Genomic DNA, 24,517 nt, shown 5'->3' on the forward strand with positions numbered 1-24,517 from the left:
CTGCCGGAGTCACATGATGAATCATTTACCAATAAGCAATCGGGGTAGAGTCTGACTGCTTGATTAAGGGCTGCTTTTTTGGCAAAGTGTGACAGGATGGAGGGGACACTACTCTCCATGTAGGAGTGCGTGGGAGCGGCAGGGCGGCACTGTGGACGCGGAAGACAATTCTCACCTCGTCCCGGCTGATCAGGTCACTCTGTTAGGTTGCCCCATTCATCGTCACGGCGCACTGAGGGCAGAGCACAGCAGCTGTTGTGGTTTTGAAGGGGCGGGTCGCCGTCCAAAGAGTAGCAGTTTTAAGGCAAAAAAAGGCCCACACCTTCAGCTTGAAGCAGTTAAGAATCGACCAGGTGTTTGTGACAGAGACTTAACATGGACGTTAATGAGCCAGAATAGTACAGGAAGGATGTGCTGGAGAACAGACGCGTGAAAAGGCCTCGACTTTCACTGAGTGCTGTCCTTGTGGAGGGACCCGGTCTCTTCTTCATGGGGAAGGAAGGGGCCATAAGTCAGCCCCCCCCCCCCCCCCGGAGAGAATTTCACAGCTGTGTTGAAATGGCGGGAGGAAGCAGAAGAAGCGGCAAACGGCGTCTGTTTGCAGGTGACAGGTGCTCAGCAACAGTTAGAACTGCAGGAAGCAGGCAGGCACTTGGTGAGGAGGGGGGAGGTGGGGGGAGGGAGCAGCAGAGGCCTGTGAGCTGTGGGTGGGGGGGGCCGGGGACACAGGTTCATCAGAGAAACGATTGCTGCAACACTACTAAGGCATTGCTGAAAAGTTGCATGGAAAACTGTGCTGAAGTGTAACTTCCGCCTACAGTGACAACGTGGACGATTCTCTTGTGATTATGCTCAATCCTTTCCACTCTCTCTGCAGCATAATAGCCACAGAGACACCGGTCGACACGGCGCACTAGAGTTCTGACAGCGCGTACCTATCTTTTATCTGCGTTTAAAGGTGTCGGGACAGTTAGCCGTGATGGCCTATTTGGTTAGCCGCAGCAGATCACGCCGTGCGGTTTTCGAGTACGGAAAAGGGAGAAGCTTTCTGTGCGCCTTTGAAATGCCCATTGTTCCATTTCGTCGTCTCTCTGAAGGAGGAAATGGTGAAACAAGGACCCAGCAAGGCAAATACTAGGGCGGGGCTGTTCGCTTCAGTGCCTGAGGTTAACAGTTTCTTGTTTTGGTTTTTAGCGTGGCTGTTATTTTTAAGCAGAAATGCGCCGCTCAGTGGCACGCATTGTGCGAGGTGCATTCGGACAGCCTCGGCCTGCTGGTGCAACGTCAGTGTGTGAAAGCCGTTCTGGGATGTCAGGGTATCTTGACCTGCCGGTAGCGTGTTGGCACGTTAGCACACCTTGCTGCAGGGGATATTATTACAGCAGTCAACACACAGTCCAGTACAGCTCCTAGCCTCCCACCTGGGTTCACAGGTGAGTCACTAAGTACCTGAAGCACAAAAACCACCCACATTTCCACTAAATTTTAAAAGTGTTAAATGCACATTCGATACTTAGGTATTCAGGTTTCCAGATATTTGTAAGGTGCTGTTTGCCTGAATTGTGGGTTGCTTCAGTATGTATAGTAACAATAATACATATGCAGACAACAGTAAACAGTAGCAAAGCAAAGAATGTATTGCATGAATGTTCTGTGACGGAGCCGCTGTGGTTATCCCTAGCTAGACGGTGACTTGTGACCAAAGATAGGAAGGACCTTAAATAGCTCCTTATATAGCGTTACTTAACACTCGTTGCACATCACCCATTAGCAGGCCTGCTCGTTAGTGAAGCCACATGTCGTCAGCAGGGAGGTGACCCCCGGCCCAAGCGTCCATGCCAAAATGCTGCTGCGTCAGGTTAGGGTTCCTCGGGGGATCCGACGGAGGCCCCATCTCGGGTAATTTGGTTCCCTTCGCTACGGAAACGGTTGCTGTGTCCGTTGCTAGGAAAGCGCTTTGCCAGTGAATGAAGAACGGCACGTGTCCCGTACTGAGCCTTCAATGCTCTGACACACTCCCTCGGTGTGGACTGTGCAGAAGAACGGGGCGAAGTGCAGGGGTGCTGGAACAGCCAGCCAAAGCCCAGCGACCAACCACACACACACACACGCACACACACACACACACACACACACACACACACACACAAGTATGTAATTATGTCTTTGTGGGGACTCTCCATTCATTTCTGTGGGGAAAACTCTAATCCCATCACGACGACCTTAACCCCTACCCAGCCCTGACCTTAACCGTAAGTAACAAAATTAAATACAAGACTTTATGGCATTTTTACTTATTTGATTGCATTCACAGATTTTTATAAATTGAGGTTTTCCAAACGGGGGCTTGAAAAATGTCCTTGAATCTAATCTATGCAAACTCTCTCTCTCACACACACACACCATCATTGTGCTTCGTCAAGGAGAACCACACACGCATGAGTCTTTCAATCATTCAGCACTGGCAGGTAACCTCAAGAGAACCTCTGAAAATGCTGCAGACGCCATCCCAACCTAAATGCCCCCCCCCCCCCCCGTCTCCTCTGGAAGCGCAGGACTGGGGTGGCTGGCGTCAGGCATCGCTGCTGCACGCCGCTAAGCTGCTTCAGCACATAAGTGACACCAGGACTAACAAGCCAGAACTCCCAGCCCAAGAGGGACTGGGCTGATTGACAAGCGACAGTCTGACTGGGGCAGATTTCCTGACGGGGCAGGAAGCAGTTTGCTTCAAAGACAGTTTAGCACATTTTAAAGTGCACAAACCTCTGATGTCTAATGACGTTTAGTGTAAGATACGTCTATATTTAGACTAATGCTGTCAGTCGATTATTTTTCTAATCACGTGTCATTGCGCATTTGGGTATAATGACAATGATCATGTATGTATTCGATTTCAATTCAAATCAGTTTGTAAGGGGGGAAGTTATTAGTTTCGTTGTTGACACCCCATAGCACACAGTGCACAACAACTAAATGTCTCCTCTACATTTAACCCGTAGGCCTATGTGAGATAGCAGGGGTCGTTACTTTAGTGCCCGGGAGCAGTGCTTAGGGGCGGTACCTTGCTCTGGGTACCTCAGCAGTACCCTGCTGCTTGGGGGTGTGAACCAGCAGTTTTTTTTATTTCAAATCACGTCCCTAACAGTCAGGGTGCCGCTGTCAACATACAGCAGACGACAGTAACGCATAGATTCTTTATTAAAATTATACATGTACTTTCATGGAATATGAAATAAAATAATAAGCTGCAAGAGAAGTTTGCCGAATGCTATATCGGCAAATCGGAAATGTGCGCTGTGGCAGTCCATCGCTGTATAGAGCTGCCTAGGTAGTGGTAGCATTTAGCTTAGCCTAAGGTGCTACATCAGCAGATTCTCTGTGGTCGGCATCACCGGAAAAGGTGTGCTTTGCGCTCAGATGATAACTCTAGCTCTTAGTGGCAATAAGTGTACAGTATGCATACATCTTCGGTTTCATCCAGTTCCGTTTACAGCGAAATCATTAAGTAGTATGTTGTTAGTCATCGATACGACTGTTGTTGGCTCTCTGAAGCGATCAGTTATGTATGCGAAACACATGCACATGTTGGAATTATGCAATAAATATGAGTACGATTCAAGACATTTTCAAGGGGCAGGTGGTCGACTGGGATTGGGTCAATTTTGCCGACCAGGGGGGTCCCCCACCCTACCCCCCTCCCCCCTGATAATAACACGCTACTTTGGACAGCCGCAATTTATACATGAAAAAGTGTGTTTTTTCTCTTGGTCATATTTAATTCTACCTTTTTAAATTAAAGTACGGACCAGGCCTGTAGCCAAAAATACATTTCACCAACCGGAAGGGGCAGGGGTCCCCTAGGTAGATTTCAGCAGCCGAGGTACGGGAGCAAACTTCATTTTCCTATGTGGCTACGTGCCCTGCTATGGTCCTATTAAACAGAATGAAAATTTCCGCTTCTGTTTCAACAAAGGCTGTACATGTGTGTGGGAGAAGAGGAAGTGTGTGTACAAAGGAACAAGATGGAAAACCACAGAAATAAGTTTAAGGTCCTTCCCTTATTGTCTGTTTCGATGGTGTAACAACATTTTGTTTGTTGGCAGTTTTTTCAGTTATCAGCGTTGAGTTTTTTGAGGATTGAAGTTGTGGAACTTGAGTGACATCAACGGGAAGTTGTGAAAATGTGTGTGTGTGTGTGTGTGCGCGCGCGCGCGCGCGTGTGTGTGTGTGGTCCAGCTGTACATTACATTGTGGGGGCCCTCACAATGTTATTTTATAAGTCGTGGGGAATCGTTTTTATATAAAATCTGCAACTACAATCAAAAAACTAAAAATGCCAAAAGACTTGAATTTTGTTTGGTTACTTAAGGTTAAGGTTAGGGCTGGATAGGGGTTAAGGTTGTAATAGTTGGGATTAGGGTTTTACCCACAGAAATAAATGGATGGTCCCCACAAAGATAAGAGTACAGGTCTGTGTGTGTGTGTGTGTGTGTGTTAGATAGAGAGAGAGATGTTATGACACATCCTGTGCCTTGTGCCACTTTAAAAGTGCTTTATCTCCTGGTCTCCAACACCGCGAAATGTGTCCCACATTCTGACAACATCGGCATTAAAAGCTGGGAGGTGGATCATTACCATTCATCTGTGTCTGGAGGTCCCACACGTTCTATCGTTTATCTCCCACGTTTCAGTGCCTTGCTGAGGGGTGCGACGCCATCTTTAATCTGAATAGATGAGACTGGGGGGTAGAAGGGCGAAGATGCAGGACAAAGTGTAACTGCCGTACTCCAGCGGCTGGCCACACGCTGGCGTTATCACACAGGAACACAGTATCAGTAGGAAAACATGTTGACATTTTTAATCACTGTAGAGGAAGCAGAAAGTCTGTGTCACGTTATCCCCTAATGAAGAAGAAGACCAGTCCTGCTGTGTCCCCAAGAGCAGAGACACAGGGGGGCTTTAACACCTGCAGGGAACTTAGTCTTTTTTCAGTCTTCTCCCCTTTGTGATCCATCCCATAATGAGCCAGAAACTCCCATGGTGATGCCCTTTGGCCCCCAGGTGTGCTTGTACTTCTGCGACGGACATCCTCAGCTGTACCGCGGGGTGTTGGCTCTAAATACTCTGGACACACTAGCAGTGTTACAGTCACCTTACAGTATGTTGCAGTGTGTTATGGATGCCATACATCTATCCTCTTCCTAGTTCTCTGTTTTGTTTTTTTTTGTTTTTTTTTTAATGCGACAGAGGTGTTATGGGAAATGTGGTTTGTTGTGTTGGAGTTACATGATTGGTGGAAAGGCTTTGCATCTACCATTTCTTGCAGGTGATTGGTCACGTTTCCTTGCCTTCTTTTCTCATCCATGGTTGCATTCTGCTCTTGGCCCCAGCCCTGTTGCACGCTTACCCTCCACTCGTGCCCCTGCCCCCAGAGCCTGCAGCTTGCATGTCAACCTGGCCCAGCATCAGCCATCGATTGTACAAACATCCCCCAGTGGGTGTCCACTGGTGTGGCTTGTGGTTTACACGGCCCTACTCTCCTGCCTATCACGTATAAGGATGTGTAATGTCAGTGCAGGTTCCAGAGCAGTGTGTGTGTGTGTCTGTGGGGTCGGGTCGCAAAGGGCAAAGGGTAGTGCGTTTACCAGATGCTGAGCGGTCGCCCTAGATTGTGTTTCTGATGAGCTTCCCGTGTGAAGTACCAGTATGGAGTGTGTGTCTCGCGTGTCATGTTTTTGTGGGGTGTTTTCTTCTGCGTGACGGAAATGCCCAATATAGCTGTGCCTTCCTGTGAGCGAGATCATTTCCTCCAAACAGCCAGGACGTCATTGTGAGAGAGACGTCTTCGGGGAGAGGATGGGGCAGTGCCAACTCTGGATTCTGCTCCTTCGGCCGCCACCCTGACCTCTCCTGTCCTGGGAAGAATGTATAGACCCCCCCTCCTTGCATTCCTCTGCTCCCTCCTTTTTGGCTGTGACCGTGCGATGGGGACTCTCGGCTCTTAAGCATTTTTGCGCCGCCCCAATCATATCCTACTGCCATGACTTCTCTGTCTACTGTATGCGCATCAGTCCAGCCGGAATCTTGGTGAGAGCAATAGTTGTTACAAGACAAGTCAAGCAATCATATGCATCCTATTAGCAACACACAGGCACCTAATTAGCAAAGCTTGCCTCGTTAAAATTTACCATCTGAACTCGGCACACTCCCGGCATTCTTCAATCCATATGTGTAACGTGGGACTTTCTTAACTGAATTAAGGTGTTTATGAAGTTCAGACTGAGGATCCCAGCCCTAAGCCCCCCCCCCCTACATTTCATGAAGGCCAAGATATTCCAGTGCTCAGGTCTCAGTCTTTGGCAGCAGTCTTCCAGGTCAGCTCCCATGATTCCCACCCAGGCCCACTGCCATTGGCCGCCGCTCTGCAACTAGGCAGAAGAAGCACTTAGTGACCAGATGAGGGATAAGGGACTATGAGTCTGGGATAGAATGTCACCAGGGACCAGCATGATTTGGGATGTGCCCTGGTAAGCTGGACTAGGTCAGGGTTAGAATGATGGCTTGATGGTAGCAAGATAAGGATTGTGCGTTTCTCAACAGGCAAACAAGCCTTCTACTGCTGGTAAGCAGAGCCTGAATGCTGTCACACAACCCCTCTCCACAGGGGTCAGTAGCCCCCGCACCCCCCCCCCCCCCCCCACCCTCCCCACTGCCTGAAATGTTGATGACATCACTTTACTGCTTGGTGGACTTCATTATCCATGCCACGAGTTGCTGAATCCTAGCGGTGCACAGGTTTTATTTTTAGGTTTCCCGGTAATGCTGCTCGCTCCAGGGTCCGCCTCTGAACCTGAGACTTCCTGGTTTCATTAGTTCTGTTGACACCTGCACCATTCGAATGACCCAGATGGTATCGCGTCAGGCCTGGGTGTGGCACCCTTTCCCCCTCAAACATGGTGTTACCCTTTTTTTATTTAGCTACTGATGCACTCCAAGCAGAATAAGGAAGTACAAGCTGAGTAGCAGCGTTGTGCTTCACCATTTTTGTCCTGAGATGTCACGCCTCGGAAAGCCTTTCTGTTTAGCAGCTTTATTTATCGCTGTCGTAAAAATATGTGTTTGAGGTTTTCTGCAAATGTGGGTGACAGATGCTTTAAGAAATGACGTTATTAGATCGGATTTGGTGAGGCCTCCGTTTTCGCAGTTCACCTGCAGGTGTTGGGAATCCGCCTTGGTAATTAGGCCTGTTAAAATTTTGTCACTGCCATTTTAAACGTGCTGAGGTTCACCGAGTTCTCTAGTTCTTCAAGTGAGGTTTATTATTCAGAATTATATCTAAGCATAATATCTGGGTGCAGCAGGGTTCTGCTCCGCAGGACACACTGCAGTGGCACTGTACTCCACAGGATACACTGCAGCGGAGCTCTGCTCTGTTCCGCAGAACACACTGCAATTGGACTATGCTCCGCAGAAGACATTGCAGTGGTGTTCTGCTCTGCGGGACACACTGCAGCAGGGCTCTGCTCTGCAGGACACACTGTAGTATTGCTGATTCGGTGCTGCTTTATCAGTGTATCGCAGAGGTGCTTGGTGCTGCTTTTTGCCTCGAAAGTGTTTTGTTTTGAGCAGTTAGAGAATGATTCTTAAGGTTTCTTTGGCCAAGCTGGCTGCGTAGGTGTAAGGCTGACATGGTCAGACCCTTGGGCGATTCAGCCGACACAGGGCAAGATGATGAATGACTTTACTGGATTTCCGGCGGCACTTTGTGTGGGCTGAACCAGGAGGCAGATCTGACATGTTTTTTTTTTTTAAAGTATTGGGTTTGGGGAACAATATGACAGAAAAAAACTAAATGCAGAAACAGCCAAGAGGTACCTTTTGGATGTGGGGGTCAAAGATGGCACATGGGGGAGATAGCAGGTCTTTTGGAGTCCATAGCAGATCTGAGGATGTCGAAAGCTGGGCTCGTGGTACTGAACACTGGGATGGTCCTCTGAGCTGGAGATATTCTGTGTATTTCATATAATATGAAATAAAATCGTGTTTGTGGGCAAATCTGTTTTGGCAGTTGTGTGTTTGGGGGGCAAGGGAACCATACGGGAGGGGCGGCATGGTGGTGCAGTGATTAGCACTGTTGCCTCACACCTCTGCGACCCGGGTTCGAGTCTCCAACTGGGTCACATGTGTGCGGAGTTTGCATGTTCTCCCCATGTCGTCGTGGGGTTTCCTCCGGGTACTCCGGTTTCCCCCCACAGTCCAAAAAACATGCTGAGGCTAATTGGAATTGCTAAAATTGCCCGTAGGTGTGCATGCATGACTGAAAGGTATGTGTGTGTGTGCCCTGCGATGGGCTGGCCCCCCATCCTGGGTTGTTCCCTGCCTCGTGCCCATTGATTCCAGGATAGGCTCCGGACCCCCCGCGACCCAGTAGGATAAGCGGTTTGGAAAATGGATGGATGGATGGATGGAACCATACTGGTTGCTCTGACACTCCCAACAAAGTTTTTTTTTTTACCAGCATCATCAGCAAACATCAATCTGTAGGAATGTCTGAGTGAGGATAACAACTTCCATGGATGGATGGATAGCAGAACCTATGGGGAGAGACCACTGCCGTGCCCTGCATGGGGCAGGCGGTCGTCGGCATTCTGCCGGAGGCCAGAGGGGGCACCAACAGCCACATGCACACAAAGAAAGAGGCAGACCAGTGCATAAATAAATCTTACTTGTCAAGCGGGTGAGATGTGAGCGTGTGCACAGGCTCTCCTCTCATTTGCCCGTTGACTCCGTCTTATGAATTATGCATAAAAAAAACACCTACTTATAAAGAAAATCAGTAGTGGGTGACTCAGAAATTCAAAGAATTGGTGTGTATGTCTGTATGTGTTGGGAGGTGGGGGGTGCTCTTCCTTTTGCTGTTTCCACACAACGAATGATGGGAATCCGAGAGAGATTGTCACAGAGACCCCACACCTTCCTGACACCTTCAGCGGCAGTGGGGGGGGGGGGGGGGGGGGTTCCTGCCGAATCATCTTCCATCCTTTGGGGGGGGGGGGCACCTTCAGAGGGGTTTGGCTGCTGTTCCTGCTGGAGATGCTAGATGAACTTAACAGGAGCGATGCTGAGCTCAGCTATGACCGCTGACTGTGGCATTGCTCTGAATGTAGGTCCCAGTGCTACACGGGTTCACCGGGAAGTTACCGGCGCACCCCTATCAATAAATTGTGATCTATTTTGCACGTACCTGTGTTTAAATCACTGTGTGTGTGTGACCGACTGAGTATGTATCTGAGAATGTGTCTAAATAATAGCATGTGGGATGTTTCAGTGGACCTTGTTGCTGTGTGATCCCAGGGTAAAGAGGGGGCTGTTGATGATTCAGAATTGACCCCCTCCTCCGATCCCATGCTGGTGCTGACGCAGCTGCCCAGGGATCGCTGTGAGCTGATTGGTTAAGGCCGTTTTCATGACGGACAGCACACCTGCCCTGCAGCCTCATGCTACATCTGCACAAAGGAAGCCGGCACCTCATGGCCACTGACTGTCACTGCAGTCACCAAAAAGGAGGAGGGTATCTTCCTAGCTTGATTCCAGGGGGAAATGCGGTGGGTTCTTTCACATTGACAAGACTGTAACAGGGGGGGCGTGGTGGAGGCCTGGCCCAGGGACACCTGCTGTGGAGCTAAACACTCACAATCCTCTTTGACTTCCTGTAATCTGCACTAAACTCCCTTCTTCAGCTCCCGTGTAATCAAACAGCAAAGCTGTGTTTATGCCAGCTAATGCCGCTAATTCTTCATGGAGTCCCACTGTTTCTGGCCTCATGGTCAAAACTGAACAACGAGAAGCGATGAGTATGGTGGCTGGTGCTGAGGTCTCTCAGTTTCTTTTCACGGGGTCCATGTAGTAGACTGGGAAGGGATGAGGGGACAGGACGAGCGATTGAGGGTGATGGGTGGATGGACGAGTCTGCAGGGGCAGGGGGGGGACTGACAAGCCGAATCTCGAGGCAACTGAGTCAGTTGCCCTGGGAAACGCCGGCGGAGGCAGGCCTTACCCTGGTGTTGCTATGCCTCTTTAAGGCTGATTAATGCCTGAGTCTCTTCTAAACTTTGTTGTGCTGTTCTCGACTCGGGAGCAGACGCACGGAGCCGGGAGGGCGAGGTTCCCTCTGAGGCCACCAGCCGCATGATTAAACGGGATTATGGGTAATGGAATCCGTTACCATGGTGACTGGCTGGTAAACAGTTCATCATGTCATACTGCATCTATTTCCATTTTGCTGCAGAGGGCAGGTGGCGCGCAATAATCAGAGCGGAGTTGACGTCACACCTTAGGGTCCCGTCACACCGATCTGCTGCCCTCTCGTGTCACACGTTGGGGACAGTGCCTCTCATGGGCCGTTATCAGTCCCCTGGGACTCAACAAAAGTGTGCATGCTTGTGCGCCTGGGCCGGTGTGAACGCCACGCCTGCTTCACGTTCACAACATCCCTCTTCCGGTGTTGTTTCTTTTTTTTTTAATTTGGTATCTTCTTGTTGCAGCCGTTTTAATCAGCCAGCAGCAGGCCCTCTGTGCAGGGAGGAAGCAGGAAGCTGGTCCCCCGAAGCCAGTGAGAGAAACCACAAGCCGATTCCAGGAAATCCAGCTTGGCCCCAGTGGTCTGTAGTGGTCTCCTTGTCGTAGACCCCCGGGTACGAAACCCTTCACCTGCCCTCTTCACCCGGGACTGCCTGTCTGCTGCTTTCGCCCAGGACAGAGGGCGCCACCTCAGCTTCCATGCGTCACATGACCCCCTCAGTGCGGCTGTCGCTCAATCTGAGGGAGCTGCAGAAGGTGCCGGAACCGAGGGGCGTTACCATTTTCAGCAAATACACGCAAAGCAAGAGGAGATAAAAAAAAAAAACAGCCTGTTGCTATAGTAACCTGAGCAGTGGTCGTCAAGCAGATCATTTCCTGCTCTGTGAAGCTCTGCAAAGGGAGTGCGTCTAGTGGTCAGTCAGACCTCTCAGGCGTTCAGACCGAAAAGGTGTGTGTGGTAAACTCCCACAATGCACTGCAGCACGTGACACTGGCGTCCGGTAGTTCAGCCCAGTCCCAGTGCTCCGGAAGACCCAGCGGCACCTGGGAGACAGGCAGGTAAGGAGCACGCCAACCATGGGGGGCTGACAGTGGCACGACAGTCATGGAGTGTCTGTTTGGGATGCCGGCGATTTTGGTTTTCTGTGTAGTTTGACATCCGTTACAAATAGAGGAACTCACTGGAACTGCAAGCAGGATCTGAAACCGCTGGCCGATTTTTCGAATGCTGCAATAAGCAAATACAAGCACGAGAATAGCGATTCTGTGTGGGGATTCTGAACGGGCTGAACATCCCCCAGTGGCGATGGCCCTGTCCATCTCTTGCCCGTCTCCCTCACTCCGCTGTTCCACGCTTAGAACACGGACATGCGTGTGCCCTTTGTGCAGTGCGTGTGTGTGTGCGCGTGTCTGGTGGAACTTCTCCATTTTTAACAGGGAGTCCAGCTCCTTTGACTTCTGGGTGCTCGACTTGCTTGTGGAGCAGCTAGAGAAGACTCCGGAAGAACGGGGGGGGTGGGGGGGGGGGGGTGCAGAAAAGGAGACGTTTGGTGGAGCGTTGTTGCGTTTTGCGTTGAGGGGGCCAATGAGTTTGCTGCTTGGCTCAGACAAACGTGGCACTGCCTTATCTGGGTGTCCATGCTGTTCCGGGTTCAGGGAGGGACCTGCGACCTGCTGAGGACGGACGGCGTGGAGCGGTAGGTTCGGCTCCGTCACTTTATCTGCCAGTAATTATCCTACTGTCGCAGCGGCCAGTGTACTTTTTGTGTAAAACTAGATAGCAGATGCTCAGCTGTTGGTGGGCGAGGGGGCTATCACTATATAAACCCTAACTATTACAGGGGTAATTTTGGTGATATCAGAATGCGACATGGGTGGGGGGCATCTGTAGCAGGTAAAATGTTTTCACGAGGCTACATAAGCAAAAGGCGCATTTCTGTACGACAAGTGGCAAATTTTCTGGGTTTTTTTAAAGACTCCGTGTGTGTATGTCTGTGTTTTAGACGCAGGGTTTGATAGTCACTCATACACACGTGGTTTTTAAACTCATCTACCTTTTCTACAAATTGTTTCTAAGCGGCACTGATGAGATGTTGGACGTACCCTGTGATGGGGAATCTAATGCCGATATGAAGGTTTCGGATTCGCGCGGCCAAGCACTAACTCGCATCCGCGCTTGTAGGGATTTGCCGGGAATCGATGAATGTGGAATGTTCCGGCAGGTCTGGGTTAAGTGAGGAGGAGGCTGGGATGAGAGGGGGGGGGTGTGTGTGAAACAAGCATAAATATGCCTGTGTTGTTTTACTCTTCCTAAAACGGGCGGCCCAAAATGCGCATGAAGCGCGTGTGCTGGGATTCAGGCGAGTCCCTCAAACTTCTGGCGGAAAGAAATGTGAGAAAAGGTGGAGAGGAAAATGGGGGTGGGGGGGTGTCGCTGCAAAGGGAGTCACAGGCACCTCTGTGATAAGCAGCCCCCACTGCCCTCGGTGTCCAGGCGGCGAGGCCCCGCTCTTCAGCGCAGTGGTAGTGGCGTCTTTTTATCTGACTTCCTGCTCTGTTTCAGTTACACCTCCAGCGTCTGTTGCACGGAGAGGGCCGTGCGGTTCTTGAAGTGAGCAGCCGTGAGCCACGAGGTCACACAGGGGGTCCGTGGGGCTCGTTTAGGAACGTCAGTCCTGCACGCACACACATTGGGGTGGGGGGTGTGAGATAAAGCATTTTGACTGCCATTGTGACATCCTGCACTTCCCTCCACGTTAGAGCTGCTTGATCATGCACTGCACCTGCCTGTGGCTCCCATATCCCCCCTCCCCCCACTGCGTAGCATTTGCCTGAGGCCAGTGTTGCCCTCCTGTATGGTCAGGCTCAAGTCTCCAGAGAGCACGAGGCCCACTGTAGGTTACACTGGCTACACATTCACTCTGCGTATTCAGTTCGGTTAGCCACCCACCCTGCTCCCCCGCGTCTCCCAAGAGTGGGAGAGCCTGCAGGCACACACAGCTCCAGTTTTACTGGTGGAACGAACCAAGTGCAGCTCAGCAGGGGGGAGTGCCGTTAGGGGGATCTGCAGGAGACACGAGGCAGGCTGTGCAGTTTGGTTCCAGTGTGACACAGCATTTATACCCAGGATATCACTGCCGGAGTGCTACAAAACACTGAGCCGTGCTCCCATGAAGAGTAAGGCATTAAGAAAGTACTGTCTACAACGTGGACTACGGGAGGACTGCTTTAACTGAAAGTCAGGCTTTCCTTCCTGTCCTCTCGATCTTTTTCTCCTCCTCCTCTTTTTCTCTCGCGCTTTTTTCTCCCTCACGTGGTTCCTCCCTGCCCAGCCCCCCCCCCCCCCCCCCCCACCCTTCCCCAGTGGTGCAGAGCAGAAAAAAACTCAAACGCTGTAACCGAGCTCTTCCTGGTGAGGCGGGCCGGTAGGCGGGCCTAGAGGCGGGGCCCAGAGGCGGGCCAGGGAGGCAGGGCTCTGCCAGTGAGTGGCACTTGGCGGCAGCAGCAGTGTTGCTGCGTGCGAGAGAGGGAGAGAGGAAGAGAGAGAGCGACGGAGTGCGCCGCACCGCCAGCCAGCCAGCAGGAGGAATGCTCCGGGTGTGACAGCAGCCAGACAGAGTCTCTGAGAGCCCGCAGAATGAGTTGCTCGGCGCCGGGGGCCGGGTCCGAGCGCACGCACACGCAGAGGCACAGGCACACACGCAGGCGCACTCCCAGCGATGTAAGAGGTAAGGGTGCCTGTCTGTGCCCCGCACACAGAGCGACGGGAGGCCGGGGTTGCGCGCAGTGGCTCGGCAGCTGCGTGTGTGCGTGCGCGCATGTGTGTGTGTGTGTGTGTCTGTGTCTGCATGTCTTACTAACCAGGGGGTTACGGTGTTGTTATCGCGGTCGCACACACAGACGAGTGCGGGGGGGGGGGGGGGGGGGAGGAATCGGAAGGTCACGCAGCCTCTGCCTGTGAGGGCGGCCGTCCCGGGACCTGAGAACATGTTAGCCGGACCCCCCCAAGAAGGAGAAGGACAGGGGACAGGAACAGGTGGATCGTTAGCAAAGCCAGGCATCTTTACAGCATCTGCATCAGCACACACGCACACGCGCACACACGCGCATGCAGTATAAACATGTTCTCCCTTGCAGCTGGGCCTCTCACTTGGGCTGTTTTTCGAGTTTAGTTTCACTTACGCTTCTCTCCTCCTTCTTTTTGCACAGGAAAACATGATAATAAAATGAGGAAGTGCTCTGTTTAGCGTGGGGCCCAAATATGTTCTGTGAAAGGTGAACTCTGACTGCATGTAAATTATGCGTGACATGTTTCGCTGCACTTCCTTATATGGTGAGCGCAGGATTTCAGCGCGGGCCCGGCAAGCGGCGGGGTTTTCACTTTCCACTGCGCGTCAGTTGGCGGCAGGCAGGACGGCGGTGGCGGCGGCGCGGAAACGCGCTCTGTTCCTGCTGACTGCGTGAGTGCGCGGCCGTCAAGGGCAGCACGCCTGTGCACAAACGTGGCTCTTTGTGTCGACGCACCAAGGTGAGGCAGGCCGCTAGCGAGTGAGGCAGGCCGCTAGCGAGTGAGCAGGCGGGAGCTCGTTTACAGGAGCGCGCCGCTTATTTTCAGAAACAGGGGGAAAGTTTTTTCCGTGGAGCGTTGGGTCGGACTGCCGACTTTTTTCCCCGTGCCGTCCAGTGCTGGCTTGCGCCGTAAGTACCATGCGGGCCATACATTTCTTGTGTTTTCGGGGGGCATGCGTTGTTTGTTTGTCTTTGGGGGAGTCGGGGACATTAGGAGTGTTTCTGCCTGCCCTGTTTTCTCCCGTAATGACAGAATCCCCAGTGTTTACACTGGAGCTGCCCTCAGGAAATGATTAACCTTCCAAGGCTGTGGTCTGACAACACGACTGCTACAGCGCGTGCTACCAGAGTCTCCCATGTGGGCCCCCTCCCGCCCCACCCAGGGAAGGGCTGGCTAGCGGTCCCAGTGTGAACCACACCCTTTCCCTCTGTTACCAAGGCCTCCTTACCTGGGAGGTGGGGGTGGGGGGGTGGAGAACTGCACCACTAGAGGGCCTCCAGACCCCTCCTAGACAGACAGCAGAGCCAGAGGTCGGACATCCCCAACCCTCACCCAGGGTGAGGTGGAAGAAGTTTGGGATGTTGCCAAGTATGCCGTGATGAAGTAAGGGAGTGTGGCTTGAGGTTAGGGTGGGGCACAGCAGCAGGGCGGATCATGGGCTGTAGAAACAAGCAGGCAGGTGGGGCTCATTGTGTCTTATCTGCACGTCGGTTTCAGAGTCCTGTGGCTCTCACAGACAGAGTCAGAGTCCCGTATGTCTCACAGACAGAGTCAAATTCCTGTATGTTTCACAGAAAGTCAGATTCCTGTAGTTCTCACAGACAGTGTCTTACATCCCTGTAGTTCTCACAGAGAGAGTCAGAGCCCTGAGGTCTCACAAACAGAATCAGATTCCTGTATGTCTCACAGAAAGTCAGATTCCTGTATGTCTCACAGAAAGTCAGATTCCTGTAGGTCTCACAGAGAGAGTCAGAGCCGTTAGGGCTCACAGACAGAGTCGGATTCTTGTATGTCTCACAGAAAGTCAGATTCCTGTTAATGTCACAGAGTCAGATTACTGTAAGTCTCACAGTGTCTTACATTCCTGTCGGTCTCACAGACGTCTTATATTCAGTTTACCACCCCACTTACTACCTTTCTCTCTGGAGAGTACACCTGTACCATGCGACATTCTGAAAGTGAAAGTAAATGGTGATTCAACCCTGGTTCCTACTGCAGCAAGGGACCATGTGTCTGCACAGAAAAGCTGCAATTTATGTAATTTATGCAAAAACAATGCAGAAGGTGATTCCCCTTGAACTTCCCCGCGACAGAGCAGCCTGGCACCCTGCTGTGCCACAGGGGATCCTGGGCAATGACCCTCCTTACCTTTGCCAGTCTGAAACAGAGCCTACTGGTGATATCCCATGATGCATTTTTTGCACATGGACAAACACATGCAAATACACTAATACTTATTCATTCATATACAGTCATGCATATGCAGCAGAACACACACATGTATATTCATCTGGGGGGGTGGGGGGTGGTTCTCAGGTATGTAAGGCTTCGGGGGCGTCCCACATGTGACAATGTGGGCGGGGGGGGACAATATGCCCTCTGTTGGTGCCTGAGAGACACATACTTTGATTATTGTGTTTCTGCACTCTGCAGCTGGGGGCACTCATAGGGGTATAGTGTGTGTGTGTGTGTGTGTGTGTGTGTGTGTGTGCATGGGGGAGGTGCATTAACAGGCTGGCAGGATGTGTGCCAGCGAGATCGTGATACTAATGAGAGCCATGCTGAGCATTCACACCCCCACACTCAATTAGCTGCCTCTTAAGAAACTACTTTTAATTTGCGGTTCGTCAGTGCAAACCCCCACGCTTGAGTCAGTGATGGGAGGGCACACACAGACACACGCGTGCGCTTTAGCTAGCGCTAAAGGAGGCAGGGTGCTCCTGGATGCGGACTCCCCTACCCAGGATCGGAGCGTCGAGCCTGAACTCCGACACGTTGCGGTGCCTGTTACCATGGAGACCACAGCCTGCGGTGCCATGCAACGTGCCAGGAGATGGGGAGCGGGAGAGCACGTGTCGGTGAGCTGAGTGGTGCAGGCAGGAGAAGATGTGAGAGACAAGGACGGCTGACAGGAGAACAGACTGCCGACACACACCAGAGCGTTAGCTGCTGTCTGAGGCCATTATCAGAGGCTCCTCCTCAGCTGGGTCGGCTCAGCATGGGGCGGGAGGTCTGCAGGTGGGCATGAAGCGCCTAACTGATGCCCCACAGACGGATCAGAATGTGCAGGCCAGCAGACAGCCAGAGTGAAGTCTTTTAGACACAGGGAAGGGGAACCGCCTCGCCAGGAAGAGACGGCGTGTCTGTGCGCATATGGAGATTTCATGGCGCTTAGCTCCTCCCATCTCCATATGATGCTAGAGAAGCCGCCACCCTCGTTTACCAGCGTGTGTCACCGCTTCCAGGATGATGGCATGTGTCTCAACCCCCCCTATTCGGTGTGGCCTGTGCGACAGTAGATCTTACAGTAAATGTGAGATTTGAATGTTGAAATCTTTCCCTCCCAATTGTCCCTGGTACAAGATTGGTAACAGCTCCGCAAACAGGACAGTGAGTTTTATGACTGCCTGCTTTATCCTGTCACATGCTGGTCTGGTCGCATTCGGGCAGAAGGACTGTTATTCTGACCCAGAGGACCAGACAGCCGGGGCTGTACAGCCTGCAGATTTACACCAATAGGAGTTATTTTTCACTTGTTTCTGGAATGTGTTGATGTGTTAATATCCAAGCTCCCCCACTCTGTGAGATTTACTGATTAAGTCTTAATCGATTGATTAATTTTTGTTAAAGTTTTAAAATGTGCTGGTGGGGGCGGTACCAAGTCCCGCATATCTCACAGTTTGTCAGGCAGTTTAATCGGGAGCAGCCTTTCACCTGTTTCATTATTCAAACTCTGACGTGACCTTCAGAGATGTGTCAAACATCTGGTATGGTTGTCATAGCTACACAGCTGTGGTCATTCCAAGCCCAACCCAATGAAAGCGGATTCTCTCCTTCTACCCAAAATGCATCACTGCCGCATTTCCATTATGTGTATGTTACACTGAACAATATACTGAATAGATACATTCACCATTAATATGAATGTTAATATCAGAATGGAGACACTGGCCCAGGTTGGTGAGCTGGTCTGGAGTGTTGTGAGTTACTGGGCGCTAAGCCCCACCCCCTGGCGAGGGAGCAGAGACGGCCACCTCCTAAGCTGTGGTGCAGCCGCTGTTTCCGGGACATTCCATGGAGTGTGGGGCCAGTAAAAATAATTAACATTCAGGAAGCCGTCTGGCGGTTTAATAAGATCCGCACGCCTTGGGCTATGAGAAATGCTGGTGTTTTTCATTCATTTCGTATTATTGATGCTCTGGCGTACAGGACCGTTTCCAGGCAGCGGGGTCTGCTGGATTCCGTGTGGAGTTGCAGGTCCTTCACGTCGATCCTCACTGAGACCTGGTCAGTCCCTGATCACATGACATGGAGTCCCTCTGCCGTATGACGATCATGTCAGAGCTCAGCTGAGCTTTGATTTTCGCCAGTCCCAGCTGGGTAGGCGTTCCCGTCGCCGGGCCCCTGTCTGGAGTCCCTCTGCGTCCTGATTCGGTGGATGAGGGGTCTGTAGTTCTCTTCTTTCCTTGGTGAAAGTGCTGAGCCGCTGTGCGCTGAGGGTCTGAAACCGCGATCGGCCACCGAAAAGGCGCTTTGGCGCTCAGGCTCAGCCACAGGGTAACGAACGCTGATGTGAACATTCTGAGAGGGGGTAGAGCATTGCCATGGGGGGGGGGGGGGGGGGCGCAGATCGCTGTCATGGCCCCCTTCTGCTTGAGCGTGCTGCCTGTTTAACACACAGGGACAGGCAGGCGGAGGCAAAAGCACCATGTACAGATGCTGCCAGATTCCAGCACAGGATGCTGAGAGTGAGTCTCTGCTTTAACATACTGGCACTGTCAGTCAAGGGATGGACTAGACCATGCTGACCATCTCTCCCTCTCTCTCCCTCTCTCTGTCTCTCTCTCTGTCCCTTTGTCCATCTCTCCCTCTCTCTGTCTCTCTCTCTGTCCCTTTGTCCATCTCTCCCTCTCTCTGTCTCTCTCTCTGTCCCTTTGTCCATCTCTCCCTCTCTCTGTCTCTCTCTCTGTCCCTTTGTCCATCTCTCCCTCTCTCTGTCTCTCTCTCTCTGTGTCCCTTTGGCCATCTCTCCCTCTCTCTCTGTCCCTTTGTCCATCTCTCCCTCTCTCTCCCTCTCTCTCTGTCCCTTTGTCCATCTCTCCCTCTTTCTGTCTCTCTCTCTGTCCCTTTGTCCATCTTTCCCTCTCTCTGTCTCTCTCTCTCTTTCCCTTTGCCTGTCCATCTCTCCCTCTCTCTGCCTCTCTCTGTCCATTTTCTGCCCATATCTCCCTCTTTCTCTGTCTTCCCCTTCTCTGTCCTTCTCTCTATCTCCTTCTGTCCCTCACAATCCCTCTATCCCTCTTCTCTATCTCTCCTTCTATACTTCTCCCTCTCCCTCCCTCCTCACTGTGGCTCTCTATTTCTCCATCTCCCTTGCATATTAATAACATTCACGCAGGCCCCCCCCCTGTCACCCCCCCCCCCCACCTGACATTCACGAATATTCCTGCGCTGATCAGTCCAGCCGTGCACCTTCCCCTCCTCCCCCCCCCCCCCCCCCCGACTTAAACGGCAGTGGCTGTAAGATGACGTGCTGCTCTGCTGTCAGCAGTGCTGGAGGGTGACGCTGTGTGAATGTGGGCTGTGTTGGGGTGACTGTGTGTGTTGGGCTGACTGAGTGTGTGTTGGGTGATCTTGGGCTGACTCTGTGTGATTGTTGGGCTTTGTTGGGGCGACTGTGCGTTGGGCTGACTGTGTGTGGTTTGGGTGGTGTTGGGGTGACTCTGCGTATGTGTGTTGGGTTATGTTGGAGGGATTGTGTGTGCGGGGTGCTGTGTTGGAGGCACTCTCTGTGTGTGTCGGACTGTGCTGGGGTGAAGGCTAACTGTCCCTCTCCTCTACAGGTTGCTACTAAAGTTGTGCCTTTCCTGACGTCCGCTGCTGCTTGGAGCTGCGCCTACGGCAGCCTTTTCGCTTACTGCCCCGCTTGCTGCGACCCCCACCTCCAGGACGGCCCGCCACCCCCACGCGAGCCCACCTGGCCCCCTGCCCGCCTGCCAACCCCGCTGCTGCCGCTACAGCCACCACCCGCCCAGCCTGTCCGCCAGCCTGGGGCACCGCACACGGACATAGAGGAGTATATCCACCCACTAAAAGGGCAGAACCGTACGCTCCCCTCCCCCAGCCCCTGAGCTCGTCTGTCAATAATGAGCGGCACCGTCAGGCCACTGGAGCAGTCCAGCTGAGGAGAGGCTGCCCAGACCCCGTCCGCGTGTAACCCAGCAGACAAAGCTGGAGGATGGGACACTGCCCGTAGGCGAGTCCCAGGCTTAGCAATCCCACTCTCTCTTTCTGCCTGAGGAGGCCTCGTTCCCTCCGGAGCCGCTTTCCCAAACCCGGACAAGCATTTTTGTTTTCTTTTTTTTTTTTTAATTCGAGTGCCATTTTTCAAAGTTTTGGTCCTGAAACTGTGAGCGGAGGCAGGCAAGCGTGTAGCTGAGGCCCGTGGATTTCAGCTCCCCATTACCATGGCGGTAAACGTGCCCCCCATGCGGGACACCAAGTGGCTGACGCTGGAAGTGTGCCGAGAGTTCCAGAGGGGCACGTGCTCCCGGCCTGACAGCGAATGTAAATTTGCGCACCCTGCCAAGAGCTGTCAGGTGGAGAATGGGAGGGTGATCGCCTGCTTCGACTCCCTGAAAGTGAGTACCCCCCCCCCGCCCCCCTGTGTGTGACTTTGCTGGAAACCTTATCTCACCCTCAAGGGTGGGTCCACCTCACTGCTGGTCTTATCTCATTTTGGAGCTTGTTGACAGCTTGCAGTGTGTCACATTTGGTTTGTATACCATGGAGGTTTAGTTTGGCCGGGATAGATGCATGATGGGATATGTAGTGTAAGACTCAATGAAGCTTTAGTAGGTTGTGTGGCTGTTTAAAGTTTGTAAAATGTAAGAATGTAGACTTCAGGTACACAGATTGTTTAATTAATCAATGTTTAACACCAATATGGTGAAACACACACACGTGCACACACACACACACACACACACACACACACACACACACATGTCGGTGTACCTATCTAAATGGGGACCATCCATTCATTTCTGTGGGAAAAACCCTAATTCCAATCATCCTTAACCTCTACCCATCCCTAACCTTAACCATAAGTAACCAACTCAAATACAAGACTTTTGGCAGTTTTACTTTTTTGATTGCATTTACAGATTTTTATAAAACTGAGGTTAACCAATTGGGGACCTCAAAATATGTCCCCAAAAGTAGGGAAATGTCAGGTTTTACTGCACTTTGGGGACAATTTGGTCCTCAGATGTGATCAATGCAAACCCACACACACACAAGTTTGTAATTATATCTTTGTGGGGACTCTCCATTCATTTGTATGGGGAAGACTCTAATCACAACATGACAACCTTAAGCCCCCACCCATCCCTAACTTTAACCATAAGTAAGCAACCAAAACAACTTTGTGGCATTTTTACTTTTTTGATTGTATTCACAGATAAAATAACATAAAACAGGTTTGCATTACATTGTGCGGGACATTTAGTCCCAACAAATTAATATAATCTTAATACAAACACCCACACACACACCCATGGATTATGAGCCCTGATGGTCCAGGTGGATTCCCCCCCCCCCCCTGCACTGCAGTGCCCCCCAGCATTTAAGAGGCTTCATCTGCATCCCCCTCTATTCAGCTGAGAACAGATCAGCTGGATTTTCCCCCCCCGAACATCTGGCCATGCGAAAGTGCACAGCTGCGAGACGCTGTCATTGCGGGGGGGCGCCCTCTGCATTCCTAATGTGAAAATAGTGCTGCGTCATCCTCCATCCTGACACACGGACACCTCGCTCGCATCGCCGCGGAGGAATGGGCGGGGCCTTTGTGTGCTCTGCTTTCTGATTCCGTAATTAGGGCATGTGGGACGGACGGCTCCATGGGGACCTCTGGATAGATGTCTTTAATATATGCCTCTTTAATGTGACCTGTCGCGCCGTTATTTTGAAACATGTGAATCCTGCAGGCAGAGAGTGTTCCCTGGCTTCAAGAAGACTTCATAAATGCCTACTCATACTGGCAGTGTGGTGTGCCTCGACACATTGGCTGATTCCTCGCAATGCATTATGGGTGGGCTGAAAGGTCAGATGCCACGGAGGGGATTTCCGTTCTGTTCATACACCCTCCTTCCCTCACTGTTGCCGCTGAATAAATGGGTTTGTCAGGTGAGGGGTTAAGTGGCAGGTTTCCCAGAATTCAAAGCATTTATACGTCAGTGACAGACTCACCTTGTCCATGGGGCTGTGTGTCACACACACACACACACACCCAAAATGCAGTTTCATGAAGCAGGACCTTGTTCTTCAGAAGCTTCTGGTGCCATAACAGGATCTGAACCATTCCCACTTTTCCTTCACTCGCTCGGGATCCCAAAAGGCTCGTGACTCAGCCGCGCCCTGGGGGCCGGGCTCCAGAGGGGACGTCCTACCCTGATGCTGGAGGTGCTCCAAGGCGCTCTCTAAAAATAATTCTGCACAGTGAGCAGGGCGACGTTTGGTCATCTTCCAGCTTGAGGACCCACACATTACACGCCACCTATAAACGAGACACTGAAGTCACCTGTGTTTCCAATTTTATAAAGTTTGTTCAGAAATCCTGACGGGATTTTTGCCCCAACTCTATCAGACCTTCCTTTGTGCAAGGCATGAGGAGGAATGGGAATGTGGTAGAAGTTTACTTACTGCCGGCTGTGGACGGCACCTGTAGCGGGACTGGGCATGACGTGAGCCTTTCCTCTACTTTGGATCAGACCTGCTTCCTGATGGAGCTTTTGCTGCGATTGAGGTCAAAGTTCATGACTTATCGATTCAGTAATACCAGTGGGAGAGCAGGAACCTGGCGGGGGACATGCTGACCGTGGCTGGTGCTGCTCAGGGCTCTGCTCAGGGTCCCCATGGATCAGAACCAGTAGCCTATGAAGCTAGAAGCCTTTCGTTATCACTTCAGGCAGCCGCTTTATTGGTTGTTTGATCAGCAGAAGGAACCAAACACATTTCAGACAGAAAGCCGAGGCCCCACATAAACCCAGAGCTCCCAGCATGGCTAATGTGGGGCTCACTCACACCCCCAAGGATTCCAAAGGGGCTAAGGGTGCCGGCTGTGGGGTTAGAGGATGATGAAGAACGGCGTCAAGCCTCTTCAGGGAAGCACGGTATTTACAGAATGGGCCGAGGTTAGCGGTGTGTGTGACGGATATGATTAGGGCTGCACGATATCACATCACGATATAATCGCGATTGTATGGCATGTGTGTAATAATCAGCAGGGCTTTAGATAACAGGCAAAACATTTATCCGGACATCGGTTTGTTGGTACTATATGGACGTTTACTTAGGCCCATAATTTGGTAAGAGGACGAGTAGTATCCCTAAAATATTAATGAGAGACACCCAAAAACTAGTAATCTGTATAAATTCAGAGTATCCTTATGTTTAATAAATTTGGTCAGTTCTGTTTTAGCATATCAAGAAGCAACAAGATGGAACACAGTGAAGACAGGAACGGCTCAACAGCCACAACACCTTTTACAGTTTGAAGTCCGACACATTTATTAAACACAAGTATGCCAACTTTATACAGATTACTAACTTACGGACATCACAATACACAGCTCATTAATATTTTACGTGTATTACTAATTTGCTTACCAAACTGTGGGCGTAAGCAAATTTTCATATGGTACCGAAAAACCAGCTCCTGGAGAAACGTCTACGCTCGACATCTAAAGCCTTGGTCATCATTGCGCGCAATGGGGCATGATGTATATAAGGCCAGGAATGTTCCTCACACTATCATGGACCCAAACCGAACCTTCTCGGATACCGGAGGTTACATAACCCAGAAGTTATCCAGGTCTATCTTCGATGTAGGTACTCCAAACATCGGTGCATTGCATTGTGGGATTGACACAGACTTAGTTGTTCCCCCGTGGCAGGTCTGCTAGGCCTGGCTCTCTCTCTGCTAGCCTCTCGTTGACCTTTTTGTTTAAACGTGGATGAGGGAAGCAGACTAGAAGCCATGCTAATATTTATTGCTTATGTTCTCCTCCCATAATCCTCATGCCGATGGAGGGTGTCACAGACAGCGCACGCCGACAGCCCTTGCCAGGTAAACAGGAAACTCAGAGTTTTACATGAGAGCAGTACACATGCTCTCACACACACTCCTATTGAACTCAGGGTCTTAGTCGGGGATTTAGCGGGTGTTAGCCTGACGATACAGCCTCCTCCGTTGCTTTCCCCCAGTGTCCTAATATCACTGCCCCGCCACATTGCAGCTGCATGCCGTCAAGCCCATTTAAAGAAACTTCTCTTACACTCAGCGCTTGCAGAAATGCAAGTCATTACCCAGGGTCACACAACCACATCCTCATGGGGGGACGCATGAAGGAAGCTGGTGACTCTAAGCACAGGGGTGATTGGGCAATGATTAGGCAGATGCGCGCGTGTGTGTGTGTGTGTGTGTGTGTGTGTGTGTGTGTGTGTGTGTGTGTGTGTGCTGGAACAGCTGACCCGCAGAGTGTGCATCCCGCCTTATATTCGATTTTCCGCTCCAACGTGGCGATGGCGTCCCTGTTACCGTTAAAGGGAACCAAAGGTTTCACCTTCATATGCGAAGGGAACAGA

The 24,517-nt window shown here is 51.4% G+C and overlaps 1 protein-coding gene across 1 annotated transcript in view; it reads left to right on the forward strand.

The window, feature by feature from the left end:
• Window positions 1-13,570: 13,570 nt before the first annotated feature.
• LOC125711482 (muscleblind-like protein 1) overlaps window positions 13,571-24,517 on the forward strand; it is a 32,776-nt gene continuing 21,829 nt past the window's right edge. The window contains 2 exon segments of the mRNA XM_048980389.1: window positions 13,571-13,808; window positions 19,714-20,511. Of these exon segments, the coding sequence (XP_048836346.1) occupies window positions 20,338-20,511 (174 nt within the window). The 5' untranslated portion in view covers window positions 13,571-13,808; window positions 19,714-20,337.

This window comes from Brienomyrus brachyistius, chromosome 17 (assembly GCF_023856365.1).
Source record: "Brienomyrus brachyistius isolate T26 chromosome 17, BBRACH_0.4, whole genome shotgun sequence".
Taxonomy (NCBI): domain Eukaryota; kingdom Metazoa; phylum Chordata; class Actinopteri; order Osteoglossiformes; family Mormyridae; genus Brienomyrus; species Brienomyrus brachyistius.